At 39.2% G+C, this 25,392-nt stretch overlaps 2 protein-coding genes across 3 annotated transcripts; one reads left to right on the forward strand and one right to left on the reverse strand.

Annotated features, from left to right (window-relative positions):
- Window positions 1–12,458: 12,458 nt before the first annotated feature.
- LOC115794954 (uncharacterized) lies at window positions 12,459–17,891 on the reverse strand. Of its 2 annotated transcripts, none has more exons than XM_030750668.1 (6): window positions 17,801–17,891; window positions 17,089–17,226; window positions 16,732–16,955; window positions 15,960–16,107; window positions 13,953–14,075; window positions 12,459–13,863 (listed from the first exon to the last, which is right to left on the reverse strand). In XM_030750668.1, exons 2-6 carry the CDS (start codon window positions 17,216–17,218, stop codon window positions 13,814–13,816), a joined length of 675 nt encoding a protein of 224 aa, XP_030606528.1. In that variant the 5' UTR covers window positions 17,219–17,226; window positions 17,801–17,891; the 3' UTR covers window positions 12,459–13,813. The 2 variants fall into 2 exon arrangements, with proteins under 2 accessions (XP_030606528.1, XP_030606529.1); XM_030750669.1 differs by having other exon boundaries at window positions 17,626–17,849.
- Window positions 17,892–19,596: 1,705 nt separating this feature from the next.
- LOC115793994 (B-cell receptor CD22-like) lies at window positions 19,597–22,362 on the forward strand. Its single transcript, XM_030749215.1, has 7 exons — window positions 19,597–19,636; window positions 20,609–20,953; window positions 21,054–21,275; window positions 21,377–21,649; window positions 22,035–22,116; window positions 22,207–22,240; window positions 22,327–22,362. Exons 1-7 carry the CDS (start codon window positions 19,597–19,599, stop codon window positions 22,360–22,362), a joined length of 1,032 nt encoding a protein of 343 aa, XP_030605075.1.
- Window positions 22,363–25,392: the final 3,030 nt, after the last annotated feature.

The following is a 25,392-nucleotide window of genomic DNA, read 5'->3' on the forward strand; positions in this document are numbered from 1 at the left end:
GGAAAGTAACCTCACTGTCACCTCCAAGTTCAAGACTCAGGGCATTTTAGAAAGTTAGCACCTTTTTTTTTTTGTTTGCCTTGATTGTCTGTCACTAAAAAGTAGTCTTCCATTTACTGTTTGGATTTCTAACACCCATGCCTCTTTATAAACCACGCACAAAGATAAAAGGCACCACATGCTTTAAAAACACATTTGGTATGTCATTCAAGAAGATCACATAATGCCTTGATGCATAAATTATATTGTCTGATTTCTTTTTTTCAACCTTCTGCACATACATATTGCAGAGGTTAGGACTGTACATCAAATGGAAATAAACATGATACAGAGACCTACTATCATGACATTTCTGTCACTCCAACTATGACCTTCAACAGCGAGTTCAGCTAGCATGACATTAGTCAAGGTCAGCCTGGTCTTTGCCTTTCCAACACCTCCCTACATTTTATGCTTAATTCATGTTACCATGGTTGTGTCGATTTTTGTGTGTATTTGCCTACAGAGAGCCTGTGGAGAGGGTTTTCCAACCACCGCACACATGCCACTGTGCGGTCCTCCAAAATCCCAACTGTACGGAGGAGCGATGGCAGAATTTACCAGGAATGGGAATAGTGCAGAAAAAAATATCCGAGATCAAATAGTGCAGAATGAACAGCACAGACAGTGGCTACAGTGGACACTTTCTTTTTTTTTTTTTTAAATTGTTTTTGGCACTCTGGTTTCACTTCAACACTTTGTGTGTTATAACTTCCGCAGCTGGCTGATGGACCAAAAACAGCACATGCAAGAGTAACCCACAGACCGGTTTTAACACATTTTTGATGCTGCCCCCGTCTTACAACAAATGGTCTCTGCAGGTAGACAGGATGCAGCCGTTGAACCATAATTCCCCATTAACACAGCCACAGACACTGAACAGAGCAGTGAAATACATTTTCATGTGTTTTACAAGATCATTGATTTGATTCATTCATTTTTTGATTCACTTGTGCATTTAATGACATTAACATTTCCCCAAACTTATTTCAATAATGGCATAATAGCTGTTAACAAAATCACTCTACAAAGCAGTTTCAACAGAAGAAGAATGCAAGACAACAAAACAACAACAACAACAAAAAACCCAGCCTAAATATCATTACAGGCTCTGTTGCACATTTAATGGGTGTTATAAATCTACCAAATACCCTAGATGCCACTCACAAGTCTATGAATTGTCATGTATCATAACAAGCTAAATTATAAAGCAAGCTAAGACCAGTCACACTCACATTTACGCTGAATAATAACTGAAAAGAATCACAACCTCAGCACCCTAATTCTTTTGTGAGTCCTAATTCCCATCCTGTTGCCTCACTGCACCATACCTGTGCTTACCTGAGCTGATGGTTCAGTAGCTGAGGTGTGTGTGGTGAAAATGTTCCAAGACACTGCCTTCTCTTTAAAAGCGTTTCTTATTTTACCTGAATAAGCGCTCCCTCCCCCTCCTCCTCTTCCTCCTCCTCTTTATTTGGGATACAAACATTTATGTATGCACGTGTCCGGTGTGGATGTGAGATTGGCTGCTGTGTTGATGCATTTACACAAGTATCAGAAACCAAAGTCAGTGTTGTTGCATAAACATGTGCATGTGTATGGGGATAGCAGAAAGAAAGCCCTTCATAATGTACTTCAGAGAGAACATTCTTACATATGGTTGGGAAACTGTGTTGTACATGTAGGGAGACATACGTAGTATGCTCTAAAACCCAAACACTACTTCACACTGCTTGTGATTCACCTCAAAGAATGCTTTGAGATACCAGTGAGAGTTGATGAGTCCTTTAATGAGACTCATTTACTGCCTCTGTGCCTGTCAGAGTCACGGAGATGCACTCATTGATCACTTTATTTGGTACACCTTGTTAATACCAGGTTGAGTCCTTTTTTTTTGCCTGGGAACATACCTCAGAGATTTTGGTGAATATTAACAGATAGGATCTCATAGCTGCTGCAGATTTGTTTGTCCATGATGCAAATCTGTAGTTCCACACATCCCAAAAGTGCTCTATTTGACTGAGATCTGGTGATTGTGGAGGCCATTTGCAGTGCAGTGAACTCACTGTTATGTTCAAGAAAGCAGTGGCAAGGTGTAAACCCACTGTGGTCATAAATGAATGGACATGATCAGTAACAATGCTCAGGTAGCCTGTAGCATTTAAATGATACTCACTTGGTACTACCACAAGCAGCGTGATAGGCAGGATGGATTCAGTCTTTCATGTTGTTTATGCCAAATCGTGACCCTACCAACTGAATGTTACAGCAGAAATCAAGTCACAGCAGACTAGGCAACATTTTTCCAACCTTATATTGCCCACTTTTGGTGAGCCTGTGTGAATTGTAGCCTCAGTTTCCTGTTTTTAGCTGACTGAAGTGGTACCTGGTGTGGTCTTCTGCTGCTGTAGCCCAGCTGCTTCAAGGTTCAACGTGTTGTGCATTCTGAGATGCTCTTCTGCATACCTTGGTTGTAACAAATGGATTTTTAAGTTTCTGTTGTCTTCCTATCAGGTCAAAGCAGTCTGGTCATTCTCTGACATCAATAAGACATTTTCACTGGTGCTCGCTCCGTATTTTCTCTTTTTCAGACCATTCTCTATAAACCTCAGAGATGGCTGTGTGGGAAAAATCCCAGCAGATCAGCAGGTTCTGAAATCCTCACACCAGCCCAGCTGGCACCAACAACTATACCGTACTCTTTCTTCCCCGTTCTGATTTGAACTTCAGCAAGTTGCTTTGATCATATCCAGGTGCTTAAATGCATTGAGTTGCTGCCACTGGCTTATGAGATATTTGTGTTATGAACAGGCATATCAAAAATGTACTCATATATATATATATATATATATATATATATATATATATATATATATATATATATATATATATATATATATATATATATATATATATATATATATATATATATATATAGTATTCATATAAACTTTAGGTATATTTATAAAGTGTTACATATTTATATAGTTTTTATATTAGGAAGTGGAAGTGAATTTTGCCTTAATACTTAAGGCTAGAGTCCTAAAGTTTTCCATTTACAGTGTAGTTCTAACTGTAGCCTGAGCCCGAACAGGAAGTTGTGAGTCTGTTGTGTTTTTCATTTCCTGCTCATTTTTTGCTCTCCCTCACAAGGCCCCCCTCTGGCTTTATTGCCATCTTTCAGCTGTTTGAGGATATGCTAACTCTCCAGGTATCCTCCAGTGCTCCCGTTTCTGTGGAATAAATGACACTGCTTTGGTCTGATGGTTGCCGGGCCTTTTCCGTTTACGTCTCCGGGGCAGGATGTTGAGGTCATTCTGGGAAGAATTCATTCAGCTTTCTCCTTGGTTGAAGGGAACAATTTGTTCCCTTCAACCAAGGGATGGGTTTTTGTTTATGCTTGTGGGATGTGTTTTGTTTATGCTTGTGTCACTTTAAATGTGGTGTTTCTGTACATGTATGCTGGTAGTTACCTGTGTAGATTTTCTTTGCTGTTTCCTTGCTCTCACAATTTTTCACATCATATAGTGGTGTCATTCCTTGTTCTGTCACACACTGGAAAAAGCCAAGGGAAGTGTAAGGATAGAAAAGAGTGACAATGACACAGACACAAAAACACAGAGTGTAAAGTGTGTGGGATTTTTTGTCTAAGTGATAGTAAAATTCTTTGACACATGATAGAGGCACAGCTGATGACAAGAAAGCAGAGTGGGGGAGTGAATAAATAAAAATAATTTGAAAATCTATAATCCAATTTTTTCCCCCCACATCACAGTATGTAGCTAAACCAATTTAACTCCAACAGTGGTTCAAATTAATTTTTTTATCCAATTAAAATGTATTATCAAGCTTACAAGGGGAAAGGACTGAGGAACTTGATAACCGCTGTGTGCCTGGTGTCCGTCTGCATAAAGCACCACTTGCTTATATCATCATAAGTGAGGTTAAATAAAGGTCACTTTGTTCCATGACATTGGCATGTCACTGATAGAATTACAGGACCTGTCCCTGTGCAATATTTAAAGGACACTCACTGTATTTCCTTTAGTGAATGTAAGAGGTTTCGATCTGCAGACACCGTTTTATCCTTCTCTGGCTGACAAAATTTCCACAACAACATACCCTCCCATCCATAATATAAACCATTTTAATAGCAAAAAAAAAAGAAGCTATAGTTAAAGATATATCCTTGAATGGATATGAAACTACCCCGGGTTGATATAACATACTATTATTCTTTGACACTGAATCTGCTGAAAGTTCAGTCCTTTTCTTTAGAGACTTACTGTAAAAGTAAAACCAGAAGCACACAAATGACATTTAAATGACAGCTGCTCGTTCTGGAGACATAATGCTTAAATGTTTACAGGATGGCATAAACCAAAACCTTCTTATTTTTTTGGAAGAACAAAATTTAAACTTCAAATCTCTCCGGAGTTCTTCAAAGGGGGCAAAAAAATCTCCTCCTTAAATGTACAAAAATATAGAGGTCATTTCTCAAGGTTCTAAAAGCTCTGAAACCAAAAGCTCTGATCTACCCTGCAAATAACCCAACTTAGTATGTTAAGTACTAGTACATAGTAACAGTTTAACCATGTTTTTCTCAGAGATAATGGAGCAATGCAGCAAGTGAAATACTTCCATTGTATTTGACAGAGGTCATCTTGAGAAGACACGCTGAGCAATGTAGGTTATCAGTGGACACACACACGTCTTTGTTATGGTGGTATTTGACAGCGTTTTTCCATAAACAGCAGAATGAAAGGTGTCAGGACAGGTAAGCTTATGTAATAGAAGTCAGACCTAGAAATATGTGTAAAGATAATAGTATAACAATCCATAACAACGTCTAATAACAATAAAAATGATAAAACCCTTCAAAATAAAGTCACAGCATGATTTATATGCTTAAAGAAAGTCATTCTTGTAATCTTCTTACTTACAAAGTCTTATTTGGACACTCAAGAATGCAGAGATTTACGAGTTACTGGTAACATCACAGTACTGTGTATTTAGACGGATAGGTTTTTACTCCCAGCCAGAGCTAAGACATAAAGAACGAGTCAGGAGTATAATCCGACCAACTCCTAAATATATCGATTCCTCATTCATCTTCTAGTCATGCTAACACCACAGGCTAAAACCAGAGACTACAGTATGAACATGGAATGAACCAAGGTGCAGATGAGCAGCTGAATCAACACGTTGCTCCATACTACTTTATTGTATCAACTAAAAGTTGAAGGAGAATTCTCTCCTGCTGATCTTTCTTTCTTTCTTTCTTTCTTTCTTTCTTTCTTTCTTTCTTCTTTCTTTCTTTCTTTCTTTCTTTCTTTCTTTCTTTCTTTCTTTCTTTCTGGGTGTGTGTGTGTGTGTGTGTGTGTGTGTGTGTGTGTGTGTGTTTGATCCTGGGCTCGTCAGTCAGGTGTCACAACACACAGTGAAGGGAATGAAGATAACTAAATAATAAATAATAGAGATTTGGTTCCTGTTTTATGCGAACAAATGTGGCGTGTATTGTGACAGGCTATATTTTAGTGAAGTTAAAATTAAGTTGAAATTAAGTTTAGACACAAAATGGTTAATTTAGCAGAGTTTTTGATTGGAAATGTTACGAGCTGCTTATTTAGAATGACATTAAGGCAAAAGGGAAAAAAAAAAAGACAATCACAAAAGATGGTGGAAGTGTTGGTTCTGAAACAAACTGAACAAACTGACATGGTAATCACCACCAGAGGGAAGCAAAAACGAAGAGGTCACCATAGCGTCTCCACTTCATGTCAGTGGGCAATCCCTGGGGCTGAAAAATGAAGTGAGGGCTGACGTGGCAAAAACTACAGTTCAGAGTCCCACGATAAAATGCCCAACTTTTCATTATGGTTTGCTGTGAGATACAGACCACCGCAGAAGTTTGTGTTTCGATTTTAGTGAATAAAATTCTAGTGTGTCATTAGTCTCTTACTTAGGACTAGGTAGCCAATATGTTCAATTCAGTTTTATTTATATAGCGCAAAATCACAACAAACAGTCACCTCAAGGCGCTTTGTGTTGTAAGGTAAAGACCCTGCAATAATATACAGACAACCCAACAATCAAAATGACCCCCTATGAGCAAGCACTTGATGACAGTGAAATGGAAAAACTCCTTTTTAACAGGAAGATGGATGGATGGATGGATGGATGCAGAGTGGTGTATAAACAGAGTGAAAAGAGGTGAATGAAGAAGAAACACTGCATTATGGGAAGGCTCCCAGCAGCCTACGCCTATTGCAGCATAACTAAGGGATGTTTCACCTGATCCAGCCGTAACTATGAGCTTGATCAAAAAGAAACCTTTTAAGCCTAATCTTAAAAATAGAGAGGGTGTCTGTCTCCTGAATCCAAACTGGGAGCTGGTTCCACAGAAGAGGGCCCTGAAAACTGAAGGCTCTACCTCCAGGTCTACTCTTAAGTATCCTAGGAACCACAAGTAAGCCAGCAGTCTGAGAGTGAAGTGCTCTATTGGGGTGATACGGTACTATAAGGTCTTTGAGATAAGATTAATTATTCAAGACCTTGTATGTGAGCAGAAGGATTTTAAATTTAACATGTGTCTCTGCGCTTCAGTTTATGAATGCAGTTCACAGGTGGTATTTAACACAGGTGGCCTTAACAGGTTAAGGCCACCTGTGGCTTCAAAAAACCCCTACATGGTTTACAGCATGCTAGTATAGACAGAAGATTTAATTTTCAAAAAAAAAAAAATCTGCATTCTCACATATATTTTGATGGCTAGCATCGCTTGAGGTGTTTGTTTAAAATAACCTTAATATAAATAACCACTGTAGCAACAGCTTAAAGGCAAGTGATGATTTTATGTTAATGATGCAATTTTAAATTAAAGCAAGGCAAATGTAGAGTATTTATCTGTCTGTTTATATGTCCTGTTTATTTAAATTTCTAAGGTGCACATCACACAAGCTGGATGCAGGGACTTAAAGTAAACAACATGTCAAACAGTATCTTCAGTCTTCACTTCTCATTTCAAAGTATCTACAGTCTCAGAGTATACTGCTGTTTTCAGAAATCATAAGATACATATATGATATAAAGTGTGTTACAGTGAAAGGATTAATATATGAGCATGAAACTGTACTTGCAGTTATCTACTGATCAAATCTGTGTTAACCTACAGATAAAACAAGCATTATTGTAGAATTTTACATTAAGCTCCAGTTTCATTCACTATGGATTTATTTGAATGCACACAAAGTTTCTTGTTTCTGCGCAGTCTCTGGTGATCCAGGTGGTGTTCGTGTCATATTTGGACATAGTCCCACAGTGATTCCAGTGGGATGGACAGTCTGGCAGTGCATCTTGTTGATCCGGTTTGTCTCCGTTTAACCAAATCCACTCACCTCCCAGGAAGCGTAGACCAATCCAAACCTGAAAAACACAAAACAAAACCTGGAGAGTCAGTCCTGCTTGTGGAAGTCTCTGTAGGTGGTGGTTTTCTGAGAAGGCTGAAAAAATAAATGCAACTAAACAGTGGGGATGGCAAATGAGTCAGTTACTGACAAAAAGATTTGTATTTGCAAATTAAGCCAGACACAAATACCTTGATCACAGAGATTATAGTAAAGCTGACTCTGAACTGAATATTGATCTTTTTTAAATGCACTCCTTAATCTTTTCTAGAGTATCATTTTAAACACATTGGAAAAGAAAAGACATTTCCACAGCACAGCCTGGAATTTTTGCCTTTAAGAACTGAACTAGAGAAAAGATTCAAGCCACTGTGTCCAGTTTAAAATGTGAAGTTGTCCAAAAAAAGAGCATGCCCTCTTCCTGTGTTTAATGCAGAATATACCAACCAGTGATACATTTAAGAATAAAATACTCAAACCTCATCAGTGGTTGCTCTGTAGATCCTGTCTCTGACATAGTTGTGGTATTCAGAGACCTGTGTCAGGCTCAGGAGGTCGTATTTGCAGCCAGCACACGATGCTTTCATGGCCCTGCAGTGCATCAGGGCGTCCTCCCATGTCTTGTTCTCTTTTACCACCACCAGGTTGTCACCAAAGCATAAAAACTGAAACTGTTCAGAGCATGGATAGCCTACCCATTCTTCAGCAAATGCATCAAAAGAGCCGCAGTCTGCAGTGAGTGGCTGTCCTGGCGCCCACTTTCTGTAGCTGGATGGTAAACTACCAGTCCAGTTCCAGACCCCCCCCCCCCAACTCGATACAGTCCAATCCAGCCGACTTTGTCAATATGAGCTGAGTTTAACTGGGTGACAGTGGCTAGTTGACTATTGTGTTCTATACAGTACTTTACAGCTTCATTCCAGCTAAGCATAACATTGTAGTACTGGATAACATCACCTTGAGAACAGTAGACATTAGTTTTACTTGAACATGGTACACTGTACCACATGAGATCATTTCCTACAACTGCACAGTGATTCTGTCCAGAGGCCCACTTGCTGGTCTGTGAGAGGTCATCACCTGAGACACCTTCACCAGTTCTGAAACAAGCACAACAATGATCTCAAGCTTGGCAACTCCATTTTACCGTGTTTATATAGAAAGATATGGATATTCACTTGAAGATCATTTCAAACAGGACGCTCACCTTAGATTTATAGACTTCCAGACTGAGTCATCTTCAGGATCTCTGAGTAGACCAATCCAAACCTGTGGGACATTCATTTGCACCAAAGATGAAGCCACAGCTCTCACATCTAGCTTGTCCCAAGTAACCAAGTCAATGTAATTTCTCTGGCAGAATAGGTTTGCATTTGTCCAGTTCATTTTCAAACTACTAAAACTCTGAAACTGTGTAATTTGTCCTTCTAAGCTACGGGCAGCAATGAGTAGGAGGCACAGTGCCAGTTCAAGGCTGCACTTTGTCCCCATATTTGTTCCTGTTTTGACAAAAAGCCGCACAGGTCAGTTTCCAGAAATTATATTTGCTATCAGTCAGTTCATGATGTGGTCAGTGGTTGGTGAGCGGCAGTCACCCTGCTTTTATAGCAACCAGCTACCTGATCAGCATCACCTACACACACCTCACCACACCCAGCTGACCAATGGAACCTCTCCACACATTTTATTGCAATTCAAATGGAGCTGTTGTCATACTCAGTCACCTTTGAGTTTGTTCTTAAAGATGCCCCCCCCAGCTGTAAATCTATTGTGACAATACAGGTTTTTATGCTCCTTTATCCTCTTTACTAAACTCATCAACCCTTTGAGGATTGGATTTAAAATCACACACAAAAAAAAAAAATCACAGTTAAAAATATTCAAATGTACCTGTTTAGAAATGAAGGAAATTAAGTCACAACATCATACCCTTCCCTTATTCATATACATTTTCCCTTTTAATAGAAAGACTATGAGCCAAATTGGAATTTGGGGAAACTCTTTCAATCTCTCTAATTAGGAAACTAGTTGTATCTCTTTCAGAATGTCACAATTTTTCTTAATAAAACATTTTTTAAACAAACTCTCAATAATAATTCCTTTCTTGTGGGGGCATAAGGCCCCATTGGAAACATCTTTCTAAACCCAAGTTGGTAGGAGTGGCTGGCTAAAAATGGAGAAAGAAGATTACTGCCAGATTACTGCTAGGGGAAGACACGCGGGTAAATCAGCGACAAACCCGCACCGCACCGCAGCACGGCATATGCATGTGGTCACCTGCTCCACCACTGAGCCACCCGGGGGCCCGGACCTGGTATTATTTTAATCTTAATTCGACACTATATGGGGCGCTAGAGTGGCTCAGAGGTTGTGCGGGTGGCGCAGGCTTGAGTCCCGGCTGGGAGGAGTCCCGGTGTTATGCCAAAAAGTGATCATCTGCCATAAAGTGATTTCAGATGTTTCTATGTGCTTTTATGTGTAATGTTTTTCTTTATACTGGTGAATGGAGTGTAGTCAATATGATTTATGAAGGGCTTATATATAAAATGAAGAAATAACCTGTTTTTCAAGTATGTTTATGACTCTGCATTATTGCACCTACATTATAATAAATCCAGTCCCCTTTGGTCACTTAAAATATATTTATAGAGTGTAATGTTATATTTGTTCTGATTTCTGCTACCCTACATCACAGTTTTTACCCTGATAAATAAAGAACATATAAAAGTTGCTGCCAAAAACTGATTGTAGCTTCTACCTTGTGACAGAAATGTTTCTCACTCAAAATGACTTAATATCATTCACGAGTGATAAGTTTGACATATTTTTCACAGATTATAGGTCAGCAAGTCATTTACAACTGTTTAAATACAGGCAATCATTTTCTGGCAATCACTTTTTGGCAGATGATCACTTTTTGGCACAACACCGGCCGGAAGGGGCAAAGCAGGCTATACTTCCTGAGAAGGTTAAAATGCTTCAACATCTGCAGACCTCCCCTGCTTACCTTCTACCAGACTGTGGTGGCGAGTGCACTGTTCTTTGGTGTGGTGTGCTGGGGGGACGGGCTCCCTTCTTCTTCCCCCTCTCTTTTCTTTGTTTGTTTAATTGTTTCATGGTTCATAAGTTGTGTTGCTGGATGTCATGTTCCTTTGGGTTTTCCTGTATCTGTAAAAGAAAACTGAGCCTGAATTGTTGTAAACCACTGGATGTGGGATACAGTTACTATATGAGAAAATTGTTCAAGTGGTACCTTACATTTTTGAGCAGTGGTGGTTTGTGATAAATAATACAATTTTTAATTCATGCTTGCAGTATTCTTGCAGACAAAGTAGTGGTAATTCTTGACACTGACACTGGAAAGAGTGTGGAGTGGCCTGCACCTGCATGGGTTTTCTGTGGGTTCTCCTGTTTCCCTCACAGTACAAAGACAGACATGTTAGGTTGACTGGAGTTTCTAAATTAGACTTATTTGTGGATGTGAGAGTGATATTTTTGTCTGTCTCTCTGTGTTGGCCCTGTGGTGGATCAATGATCATCTCTTTGTATTTACTCTCTTTTCTGTCCCCACATTAATTGAAATCTGTGTGATTAGTTCCCTAAAATGTTCCTAAAATGCAGGAGTATCTAATAAACAATCAGACCAATTATGTGAAAAACCATGACTAATGCAAGTGGCCCGATCTCATTTGTTTCTTATGTAAGTAAATGGGACTCGTAAAAAAACAAATGCTAAGTGAACACACAAAGTGGACCCAAATGCAGCCAAGCGTGGTGCAGCAAAAGGCTCTGTTCCACTGCTTTAAAGAGATTTTCTGCATTCAAATCCACCCAGTCTCTGTGCTTAGATGGCAAATCAAGCCAATGTAAATCTGTGAATTTGAATCTTATTTAATAAGCCATTACCACATCCTTGCCTTGACCTCTGTCTCCCTGACAAATCCTAAGTTTTGTTTGAAACTACAAAAGTGCAAAAGCTAAACGAATGAATGAATGACCACCAGAAAGTAAAAGAGCAAAGCCATGGATCCACAGTCTCATGGGCTCAAAGATTTAGCAAAACAGTTCAGGTGGGCAAAATACTTTTTTTTTTTTTAATGTTTTTTTAATGTTTCATAGATGGCTGTAGACATTTACTGTTGTACGTCTTATGTTTGTATTGACAATGATTTGAACCAAAACTTTCACATTTGGATTCATTACTCCAAGATCTGTTGCCACTGATTTTCAGTTCAGTTCTTGTGTAATGTGGCATACCTCAGCCTTTTCTCCCTGTTTCCCTTCCTTAAGAATGGCTAACGGACAGGCACCTGTCCACTGAGACTATTTCTGATGAAATTCAGCAAAGAGTAGATGGATCAACCAGATTAATAGGTCTTTGGAAATCATTTTGTTGATGGAAAAATACTATTTTATGTGTGTCAAACTGTGTTAGCTTTGACAACTTTTATAGATTTAACTAAAGAAATTGAAAAATGTATATCTTTGTGACAGGCTACTTATAACACACACACACACACACACACACACACACACACACACACACACACGCACACACACGCACACACACACACACACACGCACGCACACACATACACCCTGGTTTGATAGTAATAAAGCTTATATTAGCATGTTCATCAACTAAAACTACCACACCCATTTTTCCTTGAGAAAAAAAAATTAATCTAGAAACAACTCACAGCCACTGTTGCAGTGACAATCCACTCTGCTGGATTTAACCCCTAAACTGAGTGCAGGAAGGCACGGCCATCAAATCATTAAAGAAGAAAAAAAAAATCTGCATATAGCACCTCTCCCTTTACTCTAATATCCAGTGACCCAGAATTGCACATAGTGAATCAAAGGGCACAGACAGAGCACTTAGTGCTGGATTAACGTGCACTCAGGTTTTGTTTTGACATCATATGCATTTAATATGGTCTAAGAGCATGGCAGTGCATAAAGTGTAAAGCATGTAAAGTGTGAACAGGCAGACAATGAGCAACAAGGGAATCTTATAAAATAATAAAAAATATGTAAAGAAATATGCAAATATGTATCAAAAAATTAAATGACAAAGCAGAGTGCATAGAGAGCAAACACATGCACACACTTACACACAAAGCTTAAAGAGTAATACAACCCTGAGTGTTCAACAAACTTTAAAAACAAAGAGCAACACTACTCTGTGCTGCCTTTATGGACAGACAAATAAATAAATATGTATACTCACTTCATTCAATAAATCCCAAAACAACAGAGTCTTCGGTGTCATTTTAATTGATTAACAAGTGCAAATGCTGTTGATTTAGAGTTTTTTATACACAATCATTTTTTAAAAACCTTCAAAGGAACAGGTTTATTTCCTCAGAGGAAGTGCTTCCCCCAAGTGGACAAACTGTGAAAGTATAGGTACGTAACCGGGTACTAAAAGCATATGTGGTGCCCCCATTAGTTAGTAGCTTACCTTCCAACTAAAAGCCTTCAAAAGTATAAAAAAGTCTAAAAGTGTAAAACATACCGCATGTATGAAAAGAGCAGAGACAAAAAGAAATGTCAGTGCCATGTTTTACTACATTTAGCATGCAAAATGAACTCTCATTTTCATGTTTTCTACTTGATTTAATTCTTTTTCCTTCCACTTTCCACTGAAGTGGAAAGATATTTACAGTTTCAAAATCAGCAGATCAATAAGAAGCAATACAAAATGCAAAATGACTCATCCTTTCAATGTAACAGTGCAGACCAAGAGTTAAAAACAAATTGATCAAAGTGCAGGAAACAACTTTACATCATATCTGCCGGTACATCATTCAGCTTAACTTATATTCCTCCTTTTAACCAGCAGCTGTCTGTGGCTGTCTTTTTCATTTGCACAGACATTGTGTAACTTCTCTGTAATCATTGTTGTAGTCACTTGGTCAGCCTGCATAAATACTGGTACATTTTGTAAAATCACATGTGGGCAAACGTTTTACTTAGACCACAACTCTTGATATTTTAAAAAGTGAATACAATCATACTACTACTGCTTTTCCCATGTTAAACTGTTTCAGAAACATCATTGCACCAAACACAAACAATCAAAAATACATTTAAAAATCTGATGGCACCGTTGTGAAGCCGATCGTGTCGGATCATTTTGGGGTGTAGTTTTTCTGTCATATTTTTATATGGTGAGAGTGTGAATTGCAGGATCTAATAACTGAAGGCAGAACAAGGAACTGAAGCAATGCCATCTCAAGCATTTAGGAGAATATTATGTCCAGACCTTGGCTCAGTCCAGCTCTCACTTAAAAAACAGAAACAGTTCCAGTTTCTAAGATTAAACTGTCATATCACACAAAGTCTTAGCTTTATTTCTTTTTTTAATCCTTTGACACTATGTTGGTTATATCATCTTCCATCTCTCCCCCACCTAAAAGCACAGACATATCATGTATTAATTGTCAGTCTATTTATTCTTGTGTAACATTTGTTATGCTAACACATTTATTTGCTACTCACCACAGCATTCCTGGAAGGACTCAGATTTTACCAATAAGATGTATAACAAAGCAGCCACCAACAGGACTCCAAAGAAACCCCCAATGACACAGCCAATGAGAATGGCATTGCTTGCACCATTATCTAAGCATAAAGTAAAAATAAAAACAACATGAGTGCAAAAATGTTCTTATTGTTAAGTGAGTCACAGCTCAGCTTGGCTTTGCTGTGGCCTGTGCACGCTGTGTTTCTGCGTCCTCCTTCAGGATGAAGGTTTATGGTTACAAAACGTGGAACAAAATGGAACAAGAACTGAAGTTTTTCAGTCTTGAGGCACTTTGTTCTTCAGAAAAAAACAAGTTTTTTATATCTTGATTTTATTTTAGATAATTTAAATATTGTGGTTGATGAAAACACATTACAGCATTTTTTTTAATATTTATTTATATTTTTAATATTCTGTCCCTTGTAGTGAACACTGAACATCTTGCTTGATCTTTGAATGATGTGATATTGTTTTCATTTTTGTGTGGATTTCTGATAAAATTTATGCTTAGTTCACAAACATTAAAACAGATGAAGGAAGCACGTCCGAACACTAAAGGATCAACAGGATCTTCCTTGGTCTCGGCAGAGTGACGCAGCCTTGTTGCACTCTGTTTAAGAGAGGTCTCACCTTCCAGAGGGCTTTATTCTTTCCCCCCTTTATCAGAGAATTCAAGATCATTTTCTACATCGATGAACCGCCTAATCTGTCCAGATCCTATGGCATCCGAGTCATGCCTGATCATAGATATGATGAAGAATGATTTTAGTTTTGAGAATGTTTTCAGTATTGAGGGTGCCTTCAGAGATGAGCACCTCCTTGTGGTGTGTGTGTGCTTTGGCATTTTCAAAAACCTGTTTGCCTAATTACGGTTTGATGTAATCAGAGGGCCTCCAGTCTCGGTGGTTACACCCAGCGTTGTCCTGGTTTCAAGTTTCAAGTTAAAAATAGTTTCAACTCAGTTTCAGTAGGGTTGAAGTTGAACTGATAAAGACAGGACAGGTACGGTGTACTGCACTTTCAGCAAATGCATTATTAACTATATAAATCAATAGAGTAACTACTTTAAGAAATCAAACTTTTAGCTGATTTTGAACTCTACATTTGTGTATGTGTTTGCGTGTTTGTCTGCATGCAAATTCAACTGAAGAGGCTCTTATTTCCCCTTCTACACATTCTAATGCCAAAAAAACTTCAGAGCCCCACTCAGATTATACATTGCTTCTTAAACTGTATGTCATCTTTATGCTCTCATGTCTGGCCCTCCTCCATCTCACCTCCTGACAGCTATAAGGCTGACTTCCCTTCTACAATTCAGAGTAAAAACCTTTCTGCTTCACTCAGCCCTCTGCTTCCTGAAATATGGCAGGAGTTGGTAAATCCTGCTGTCCACCACAAAGGACACTGAATAAAAAAGTTTAGTTTTGAAAGGGTTAAAATTACCATACATTTGTGAAATGCTACTAAATTGAAGTTCAGATTTTCAGATCAAAGAAAGAATTTGTTTTTTAGCAATTGTTGCCATAAAATGTGGAAGCTGTTATGCCCATCATGTTGAAAAGAAAGTCCATGTCTCAATGGAAAACCGAGGATCTCCTCTTGTTAGTACAGGAAGACTGCATAAATTTTGCTTGGCACAAAGGTCTCAGACTCATGTCCCCCACAGAGGACAAATGAATTGACGGGTCTTAAGGGACATACTGCAAGGTTAAGATCCCACAATATTGGAGAGAAAATCCCAACAATCAGATGAACACTGTGAGCAAGCACTAGGTGATGGTGGGGAGGAAGAACCCTTTTTTTACAGGAAGAAACCTCAGGTAGAACCAGGAAGGGGCAGCCATCTATTTATCAGATTGAACTGCAGGTAAAACCCAAGAAACTACTGGATTGAATCAAACTAGAAACATGTAATTGTTTCATCATGGTTCACAACCAAATTAAAGACAGAGAGGGAGTTTTACTGTATTTCAGTACTTCACCATAAACATTCAGGATGGCAGAAAGTGCTTGCGGATTCCCCAACTGCTGACAAACTACTCTTGTGCCATTGTCAGGGAAGGAAGTTGCCTGGAGTGTCCACACAGCCTTAGACTCTCCATTCTTCATTTCACAACTTCCATGGAGAGCCTGAGGAGAGAGACAAAGGAGGGAAAGGAGACAGGCTCAGCAGAGAAAAGGAACAAGAATAAGATTTAAAAGTGCTTCCATGCTTTCACAGGTTGGTGGTCAATTTACAATGTCAACACAATCTTAACACACTTAAGAAGATGATTATTTAACAGTTCCTGGGTTTTCCTGGGTCATTTATGTCAGTACTTCATGTCAGAGGGTGAATTTAAAATGTACCACGCTGCAGAAATATTGAACTCATGATCAAATGCTGTCTTGTTCATTTTGTGAGACATGTCTGAAGCATGTTTTAAAGATAAGTAGCTAATATGCAGAGACATTTAGACCATGTAAATACACTGCACACAGTTGCTGAAAAATGCCTCTCACAATGCCTCTCACAATTAATAAAATTCAAAATTCTGAATGGTAGTGCAACTTTAATCTAATATTGTTTCTACAGTGATTAATTTGTTTTTCTAGAACAGCTTTGTTCCACTGGTTCCTCGGTGTACACATCCTGTTTCTTCTTCCCCACAAAGAAAGCCCAAGTCAGTTTCTCTGTAATCTGATCGGAGCTGTTTCCTCATAGAAAAAAGCTAGAAAACAATTGAATACAGAGTCAGATGGTCGCCACCTCACCTGGGGGATGTCTTCGATATGGCCATGAGGGCAGGTGAGGCTGTAGTTGCGATAACTCCCGTACAAGGTGAATATGAGGATTGGCTGTGCCGTGGGGACGCCACAGCCAAACACTGCAGGCTCTCCCACAGCCACTGAGATATCAGCTGGCTGTGTGCGGTACCCAAGAGCTGCAGTGTTTGGAGTTGTGGTGGTGGTACTAACAGTGGTCCCATTGCTCTGAGCTGGAGCAGTGATTGGGTGTTCATAGAGATAAGGAAGAAAGATTATTAGGTAGAATCATAAGACCTTAGTGACTACATATATGCTTTCCACCATACTAGGTACATTTCAAAGCCCGTGGATGTGGTTGGTTACCTGAGGAAGGTGTGCTGATCTGCAGCACAGTCAGAAGCAACAAGCAGATCTGAGAAATAGTCCTTCTATTCCTCATTTCTCCTTTCATGCTTTTTGTCACTCTTGTTCCAATCAGTGTCTCTTCTTCCATAAATTAATCTGGAAACAACAAAAATGTCACTTTTTATAGAACAAAAAGAAATTCAGTGTTTTAGAGTGTGTAGCTAACCACTGGTTATTTATGCTAAGATGTTTTTTTCTGAGTGTAGTAGATAATTAATCTTCTTTATATTGTTTTGAATCAAATCTTTATATAATCTACCAGATAAAAATATTTGACCTGACCAGTGTAATAATTTTAAAGTAATTTTGAAATGCTTTTTTCCATTTTAGAAAACTCTCCTGATAACCTCAGGACAATAAACATGCATTTGAAAAGCATCCAAGCAATGAGTCACCAATTCAATTACACTCATTTTGTTGTTGAATCCACTCATAATTAATTTTTTAAATATGGAAAAAAAAAAAGATAAAATGTATGAGATCATTGACACTGACCTCAAAATGAACAGCTCTACAGACAGCTTCCTTATTTGGAGATTATTTGCTGGTGCTTAAAAATAAATCCTATTTATTGTTCAGATCAGCTCCTGAGATGTAGACACCGAAAGACCAGCCGCTGTGGCACATCTACTCCCACTGTCCATAAAAAGTGAGCCTGCATACTGCTTACCCTTCACTGCTTCACTTCTTTCTTTTTTCCTCACGCCATCTGCCCACTTCAGAAGTGCAGAACAACAGGGCACTTGGAATGTGGAAAACTTCCTCATGTGTAAGGTGGAAAACAAGTAACAAACAGGTTATGCAGGGCCAGCCTGAACTGATTATAGCTGGGGCCAATGCCAGGCCTTCATCTATCACACGCGCGCGCGCGCGCGCGCGCGCACACACACACACACGCACACATACACATGTTAAACCTATTTATTCACCCTCATTGGGTAATTTTTTTTCACATTTCTGTGTCATTAAATATACTTTATTGCCAAAAGTATTCACTCGCCCATCTAAATCATTGAATTCAGGTGTTCCAATTACTTCCACGGCAACAGGTGTATAAACCAAGCACCTAGGCATGCAGACTGTTTCTACAAACATTTGTAAAAGAATGGGTCGCTCTCAGGTGCTCAGTGAATTCCAGCGTGGTACCGTGATAGGATGCCACCTGTGCAACAAGTCCAGTCATGAAATGTCCTCATTACTAAATATTCCACAGTCAGCTGTTTGTGGGATTATAACAAAGTGGAAGTGATTGGGAACCACAGCAACTCAGCCATAAAGTGGTAGGCCACATGAAATCACAGAGCCGGGTCAGTGGATGCTGAGGCTCATATTGCAGCGAGGTCACCACCTTTCTGTAGAGTCAGTCACTACAGACCTCCAAACATCATGTGGCCTTTAGATTAGCTTCATGGAATGGGTTTCCATGGCCGAGCAGCTGCATCCAAGCCTTACATCACGAAGCACAATGCAAAGCGTCAGATGCAGTGGTGTAAAGCATGACACTTCTCTGTCTGGCAATCTGATGAATGAGTCTGGGTTTGGCTGTTGCCAGGAGAACGGTACTTGTCTGTGCCAAGTGCAAACTTTGGTGGAAGGGGGATTATGGTGTCGGGTTTCAGGAGACACAGATGAGCGACTTTGGTGTGGAAGAACTTGACTGGCCTGCACAGAGACCTGACCTTAACCTGACAGAACACTTTGGGATGAATTAGAGTGGTGACTGTGAGCCAGGCCTTCTCATCCAACATCAGTGTCTGACCTCACAAATGTGCTTCTGGAAGAATGATCAAAAAATTCCCATAAATTCAATTCAATTCAATTCAATTTTATTTATATAGCGCCAAATCACAACAAACAGTCGCCTCAAGGCCCTTTGTATTGCAGGTAAAGACCCTACAATAATAAACACTCCTAAACTTTGTGGAAAGCCTTCCCAAAAGAGTTAAGATGCAAAGGGCCGACATCCTAAAGCCTATGGATTGAGAATGGGATGTCACAAAAGTTTCTATGCGTGTGAAGGCAGATGAGCAAACGCCTTTGGTTTTATAATGTCAGCGTAATGAAGAAAATATTGAAATTGTCAACCACAAGTTCCCCATTTGCCAAATCTTTGTCTTTTTAAAAATTATTGTAAACCTCCCAAACCTTTAGTCTGAGGTTCTTATTCAACTTGATTAACTGAAATCTTTCTATCTTGTCTGTGTTTTCTGTTTCTGATGTTAAATTGTCAGATTATAGTGGATGAGTCATTATGGGGGATGGATGGCAGACCACTGAGCCCTCCCAGTTTACAGAGTTAATGAGTTCATGCCACTCTAGAGAGCAGAGTGCAGAAATGTGTAGCTGTGGACTACTTTACTAATTGTTAGCCTGTATCAATGCTGTGTGAGGTTCCTTTAGGACAATCAAATCTGCAAGATTTTGAAGCTGTGTGGAAATCTTGGGCTTTGTGTTGATGTGGGGAAGATGATCACAGTGCTGCTGCTGCTTCTGATGATGAAGTCAGGTAAGAAGATTCTTTTTCAGTTGTAAAAGTTATAAAACCCAAACAGTGAATTGGAAACATGAGCAGTGAGAAGAAAGTAGTAATGATGTGTCAGTGAGATAAGAATAAATAAATAAATAGACAATATTACTGAGCAGAGGGGTTATGTTATTTTGAAAGCAGGTGCTTTCCAAAATTCAAATCTGTACAACCAGGCCATCCACTGTTTTTCTTCTTTTTTTTCAAAGTTTCACTTTGATATCTTGATCTTTCAGTTTCCAGCATGTTGCAGAGAAACTGTGAAATGTTCCTTTGTGCTGGGTCATTTTCACTGACTGCAAACATTCAAATCAAAATTTGCTCAGTCGAGCTTGTTTAGACTTGGAAGGCAAGAAGGCACGAACCAAATAACCTATCAAAGATGAAAAGAGAGAGAGAGTTTTATTTTTATATCTGCATTGTACAATCACAAAGGGAAAAACACAAGCAGTCAACTTCTGCTAACTCTGTCAGCATCTTAGTTGCAAACACAGCTCCGAGAATGAACTGTTTTTTGAGGACGTGTGTGTCAACTGTGGTGTAAAGGAACCTACATACTTTGCTGCTCTGTAGCAGAAGCACAAACCCAGCTTTCACTGGCGCAGGTCACTTGCACGTTTGAAAGTATTTGCATTGCATGCACCACTGACAGTCAGTTAACTCTGTGATTTCCTCTGATAAATGGACTGTTTTAATATCTTTCAGTCTAACAAACAGCAAAATGATAATGAAAGGAAGTCACAGATAGCGGAGACCAAAAAGAATTAACAGAGTGAACACCTTCATCTCTGGTTGTTGGCTATTCTGGTCTGGCAATTTCACTTCCTCACTTTTTTAAAAAACACACTGTTCAGCAGTTTGCTTAAATTTCTTGTTAACTTCTTGTCTTTGAATTCTCCATATTAATAAAAGAAAGTGACAAAATGCTTTTCATCACATTTCATCATCTCTCAGGTACTGTGAGTGCTGTTTCGTCCGTGACATTTGAAAACCAAGATCTTTGTGCTTTGAAGGGATCATCTGTGACCTTGAGGTGCTTATACAACTACACAGTTGGAAAAACTGTTAGAAAGACTGCATGGTTCAAGGGACACTTAGAGAAAGGCCTCTGGAAGCGAGTCGAGCTTTCGGGCCTTCCGTCGTATCGCAATCGTACTGAATATCTTGGTGACCGGCAGCACAACTGCAGCCTGGCAATTCATGACCTGAGGGAAGATGACACTGGACATTACTACTTCAGGTTTGACACGGATACGTTAGGAATTCGCAGTAGAGGTTCTGTGTTTCTGACTGTCTCAGGTAAAGTGATCATGCATGGAATGACACTCTGCAGATTTAATGTTTGCACCTTATTTTTCTCTCTTTAATATTTCTATTTATTTAACTAACCTATGTCCAGAGGTGAGAGCCAGGGTGCACCCAGCAACAGCGAGAGCTGGAAAAAAGGTGACTCTTGAATGTGTAACATCCTGCACACCTGCCAGCACACTCTGGTTCAAAGATGGACATCCAATAACAAAATCATTGTTGCAAGCACAGGCAGAAGATGCTGGGAAATATTCATGCACTGTCAAAGGACATGAATCTGTGCAATCACACCCTGTTGATTTGAATGTTCTGTGTGAGTACACTCAAAAAGAGATTGTTGGGTGATACAAACAAGTAACTTTATGTATACCAAAGCAAAATTGTCGATGTCTGTGTGTTTGTTTTTTTACACAGATTCTCCAGTGAATGTGTCTGTTAAAGTGAGTCATGCTGGCCTCCTGGCGGTCGGCAGAAGTGTGAATCTGACCTGCAGCAGTGCTGCCAACCCTAAAGCAGACAGCTACACCTGGTACAGCTCCAGGTCCCTGCTTCAAGTGGCCTCAGGCCGGGTGCTGTCTCTTAACTCTTTGGAGGTGTCCCACAGTGGACTCTATCTCTGCCAAGTCAGGAACCGTCTGGGAGAAAACAACTCAACTGCGGTGCTGCTGACAGTGGGCGAGACAAAGAGTGAGTGTGTCAGGAGAGCGGTCACAACCTCTGTGGTTTAAAACTCATACAATTGGAGAATTGGATCTATAGTTCAACTCTTGCAAATCAGTAGTAGGTGAGCAAAATTGTGTGTTTAGTTCAATGTTTATTTTTAAAATTGTTAAGAAAATACAATCTAATAACTGTAAAATGTACAGCAGAACACATCACTGAAACCTTCTAGAGTGTCTCAGTTGCACAATAACTTTAACAAGCCTTAAAACTGAACAAACCTCACCTGGATTTGAATCTAGAAATGTTCTGCCGTGGACCTGCTTTATGGTTCTAACTCTATTTTTCTTTAAGAGGAAACACTGGAACCTTGTTAGGTGAATTTGTCATTTTCTCCTGTCCTTCTCAACAGTTACTCGTTTCATCCTCCTCCTTGGTATTGGAATCAAAGTGGTTATGGTGCTTTTCCTGACGCTGATCATTACCTGGGCTTGGTAAGTTAAGTTGTACGATGTACTCCTAATTTAGCAGCAGGATGATTTTCAGTGTTCTGTTTGAAAACTTCTCTCATTTCCTTGTTAAAGGAGGGACTGGTTTAATTCTGCTGAGGACAATGAGGTGAGGAGGACACGGGACTCGGTCTGTTTGGAAAAAAAAAATACTGTCTCTCACAAAATGTTTAATGTTGTCCTTTTATGTTTCAGATGGACAGCCATGATTATGAAAATTGCAGAATGTGAAATGAGTAAAAAAACAAACAACAACAACATAAACAACCGGGTTATGCAGAAAGAAAGGAAGGAAAGAAGCCTGGAGAAGCAAGAAGACATTTTATTTATTTATTTTTTAGATACATGACTTGGAAAAAGAATATTTGTGGTTTATTTGCTGCCTCAGCCCAATGGAAAAACATCTAGAGCTGAGCCACAAGTTTGCCTCTGTTAATACTCAGTCATCACTCACTGTAACACTGGGCAAAGGAAGAATGCTCTGGGATCATAAGAAAGTGTAAATGATGTTTATTTCACCAATTAATTGCCCCCAAGCTTTAGCACAAATAGGAAATCTCCTGGGTTAAATCTTGAGGACGTGTGATCATGTTGAATCTTCTTTCACACCAGTGTGTTATGTTAATACCAGAGGTGGAAAAAGTACAGACATTTTGTACTTAAGCAGAAGTACAGATACTTGTGTTAAAGAATACTGTGGTAAAAGTTTAAGTACTGATTCAACTTCTTTACTCAAGTAAAAATAAAGTACAGACTGTGAAGTTTACTCAAAGTTAGAAAGTAAAAGTAACTCACTGAAGGATGTTTCTACCAGCTATTTTTGTGTAAAGCTAACTGAACCTGCTATATTAATATAATAAAATGGTATAAACGTTATTCCAACCTAAATTCTAATGAATGTTACCCATCCTGAATCTGTTACCTTCACTGTAGAGGGTGACTCTGCCTCCACATATAAACACAGATATTAGTACAGTCAGGGGTTAAAGTGGGATTTGGCAGGTGGGGGGTGTGGGGGACTCTAAGATCAGTGGCTCAACATGGGGAAAAGAATCACAATAATTTCTATTGTGAGCTCCAGTAGATTTTCTTTGGGTACAGGCTGTGATCAGCTGACATGTGCAGCTGCTGCTGGTCTGAGGTTTACTGCTCTTGGTGGATGAACTGAATTCAACAAGATGCAACCCAGTATTTCACAAGCTATCTGGGCTGATTTCCATCCCCTACACTGACAGTATACTGTTTGTATAAAGGTTGAATTCAATGAATGAATCTAATCACCATCAGTTAAATTCAAACTCATCTCTGCTACACTTGATGTACCAAATCAAACTCTGACCATGAACAGACACTGTGCACCAGTCCAACACGGAGCTTTACTGTAAATACAGTACAGCAAACTAACCTGTTTATCCTGCACTAAACTGCAGTATTTTCATGCAGCCTTTGAATAACAAAAAGTTAGCATACCTCAGTTTGTTTACAGGACATTTCACAATATAAAAAACACAACTTCACATCATATACAGATCAGTATCTGATTGATCTGTATATGATGACTTTAAAAAAAAAATGAGGACATGTAATTTCCTCACTTTTTAAAAATGAGGACATTACATATGAGCTTTAAATTTCTAGTTTATCAAAAGTTACTGAGCAGTCCTTACCTTTAAATCTATACTCTCTGCTTCCTCTTTCTTACATCTTTCTCCATCTCTGAGTGAACTTCTCTCTCATTCTAGGAAACACAGCAGTGGAACTTTTAGCTAGCCGACACACTGTGTGACAAACTGCACACAAACAAACACTTCGTGTGTTTGCTGATATTTGTTGAGAATTTAGAAATGTTGCATCTGAAATTAGCTGCCACAACATGTTACTCCTATTATCTTCAGTATCACTAGCTAGATCAGGGGTATTCAACTGGCGGCCCAAGGGCCAGAACCAGCCCATCAGTCATTTTGGACCGGCCCACTGCCCGTTTACTTCTATTAAATAAAAATTTTTTAAAGAAGCTGTGACTAAACTGTAAGCACGGCATGTAGTTCACACTCCTTACAGGTGGTGGTGGTAATGCAACATAGATTACCAACCGCCATTAAACTCAAGAAGAAAAAGATGAAGAAGAATGGCATTTTATCAGTGTTGCCGACTTGGTGGCTTTGTCGCTAGAGTTAGCGGCTTTTCAGACCCCTCCTAGCGAGTTTTTTCCTAGAAGCAACTAGCCACAAATTCAGTGAGTTTTCTCAGTAATGTCGGTGACTTTTTGAGAGTTTTTTGTTAACCTGAAATCCTCCGCTATCGCCGTGTTTTGTGTACATACAGCCTCCGTACTGCATCCCTTCAGATGCTTTGGCATCACCTGGACCCACGAACTGTTAGTATGTACCGTAAGTCACGTGACCTTAATAGCGGAAGCGAGTCTGATCGTGTCCTCGTGATGCAGCCGGCGGATACAACGCCGCATTGGCGGGTGGGATCGTTGCTGTGATACATCAGCATATATGTCTATGGATTCACAAATCCTGCTGACTGAAGGATGGAAGTCTGTTCGTTCAGTCTGTTTACATGCTTGTTATCTTACACAGGAGGAAACACTTTCCAGTGAAGTAGACTTCACCAGACTGGCTTTTTAAAGAATAAGTCAGCCTTTTGCTATTTTCGCTCTGTATCTTTTATGTTTTCATTTTAATAGCACAGCTGTGAGTCTTTTGTTATGGAGAAAAAAAAGCATTAATTTATTTGAGGAGTATTATTATTTAAATATGCCAGAAGTTTATTTTTGAGCAATTTCTCATGTACATTTACAGCTGAATGTTAATAAAAGTGTCTGTGTGACATTTGGGACATGTAGCTTTGACTCAGAGGTGCCTTTTTGTTTATACGTTTGGGAAGAAAAAAATATCGATATATTTCGTATATCACCATTCAGGTAAAAAATATTGAGATATTATTTTGGTCCATATTCCCCAGCCCTAGTAGTTCTAAACATATTTTTTCTTCACTTTTTGTCTCTCCAAAGATGTTACTCCTCTCTCCTACAGCCTCGATTGCAACTACATGCAAATAACCAATTATGCAAATTAGGTGATGATGTCATATAGCGACTTTTAGGACATCCAATAGCTACTTTCCTTTCTGAGAAGTTGGTGGGAGGCCAGACAGCAGTTTCTGATGAAAACATGTCGCATTCACAAGAGAAGAGACATAAGATGGACAGCGAAAATAGAAAATTTAACGATAACTGGACCGATAAGTATG

The sequence above is a fragment of the Archocentrus centrarchus genome, chromosome 16 (assembly GCF_007364275.1).
Source record: "Archocentrus centrarchus isolate MPI-CPG fArcCen1 chromosome 16, fArcCen1, whole genome shotgun sequence".
Taxonomy (NCBI): domain Eukaryota; kingdom Metazoa; phylum Chordata; class Actinopteri; order Cichliformes; family Cichlidae; genus Archocentrus; species Archocentrus centrarchus.

What these genes read in the sequence shown, in the direction of transcription:
- LOC115793994 (XM_030749215.1), top strand. Translation starts at nt 19,597, where the DNA reads ATGATCACAGTGCTGCTGCTGCTTCTGATGATGAAGTCAG. An exon ending in TGTTGATTTGAATGTTCTGT is followed by an intron (nt 21,276 to 21,376) that starts GTGAGTACACTC and finishes TTTTTTACACAG; the next exon opens with ATTCTCCAGTGAATGTGTCT. An exon ending in GACAGTGGGCGAGACAAAGA is followed by an intron (nt 21,650 to 22,034) that starts GTGAGTGTGTCA and finishes CCTTCTCAACAG; the next exon opens with TTACTCGTTTCATCCTCCTC.
- LOC115794954 (XM_030750668.1), bottom strand. Translation starts at nt 17,218, where the DNA reads ATGGAAGAAGAGACACTGATTGGAACAAGAGTGACAAAAAGCATGAAA. An exon ending in GATCAGCACACCTTCCTCAG is followed by an intron (nt 16,956 to 17,088) that starts GTAACCAACCAC and finishes TCACTGCTCCAG; the next exon opens with CTCAGAGCAATGGGACCACT. An exon ending in GTCCTTCCAGGAATGCTGTG is followed by an intron (nt 13,864 to 13,952) that starts GTGAGTAGCAAA and finishes CTGTGCTTTTAG; the next exon opens with GTGGGGGAGAGATGGAAGAT.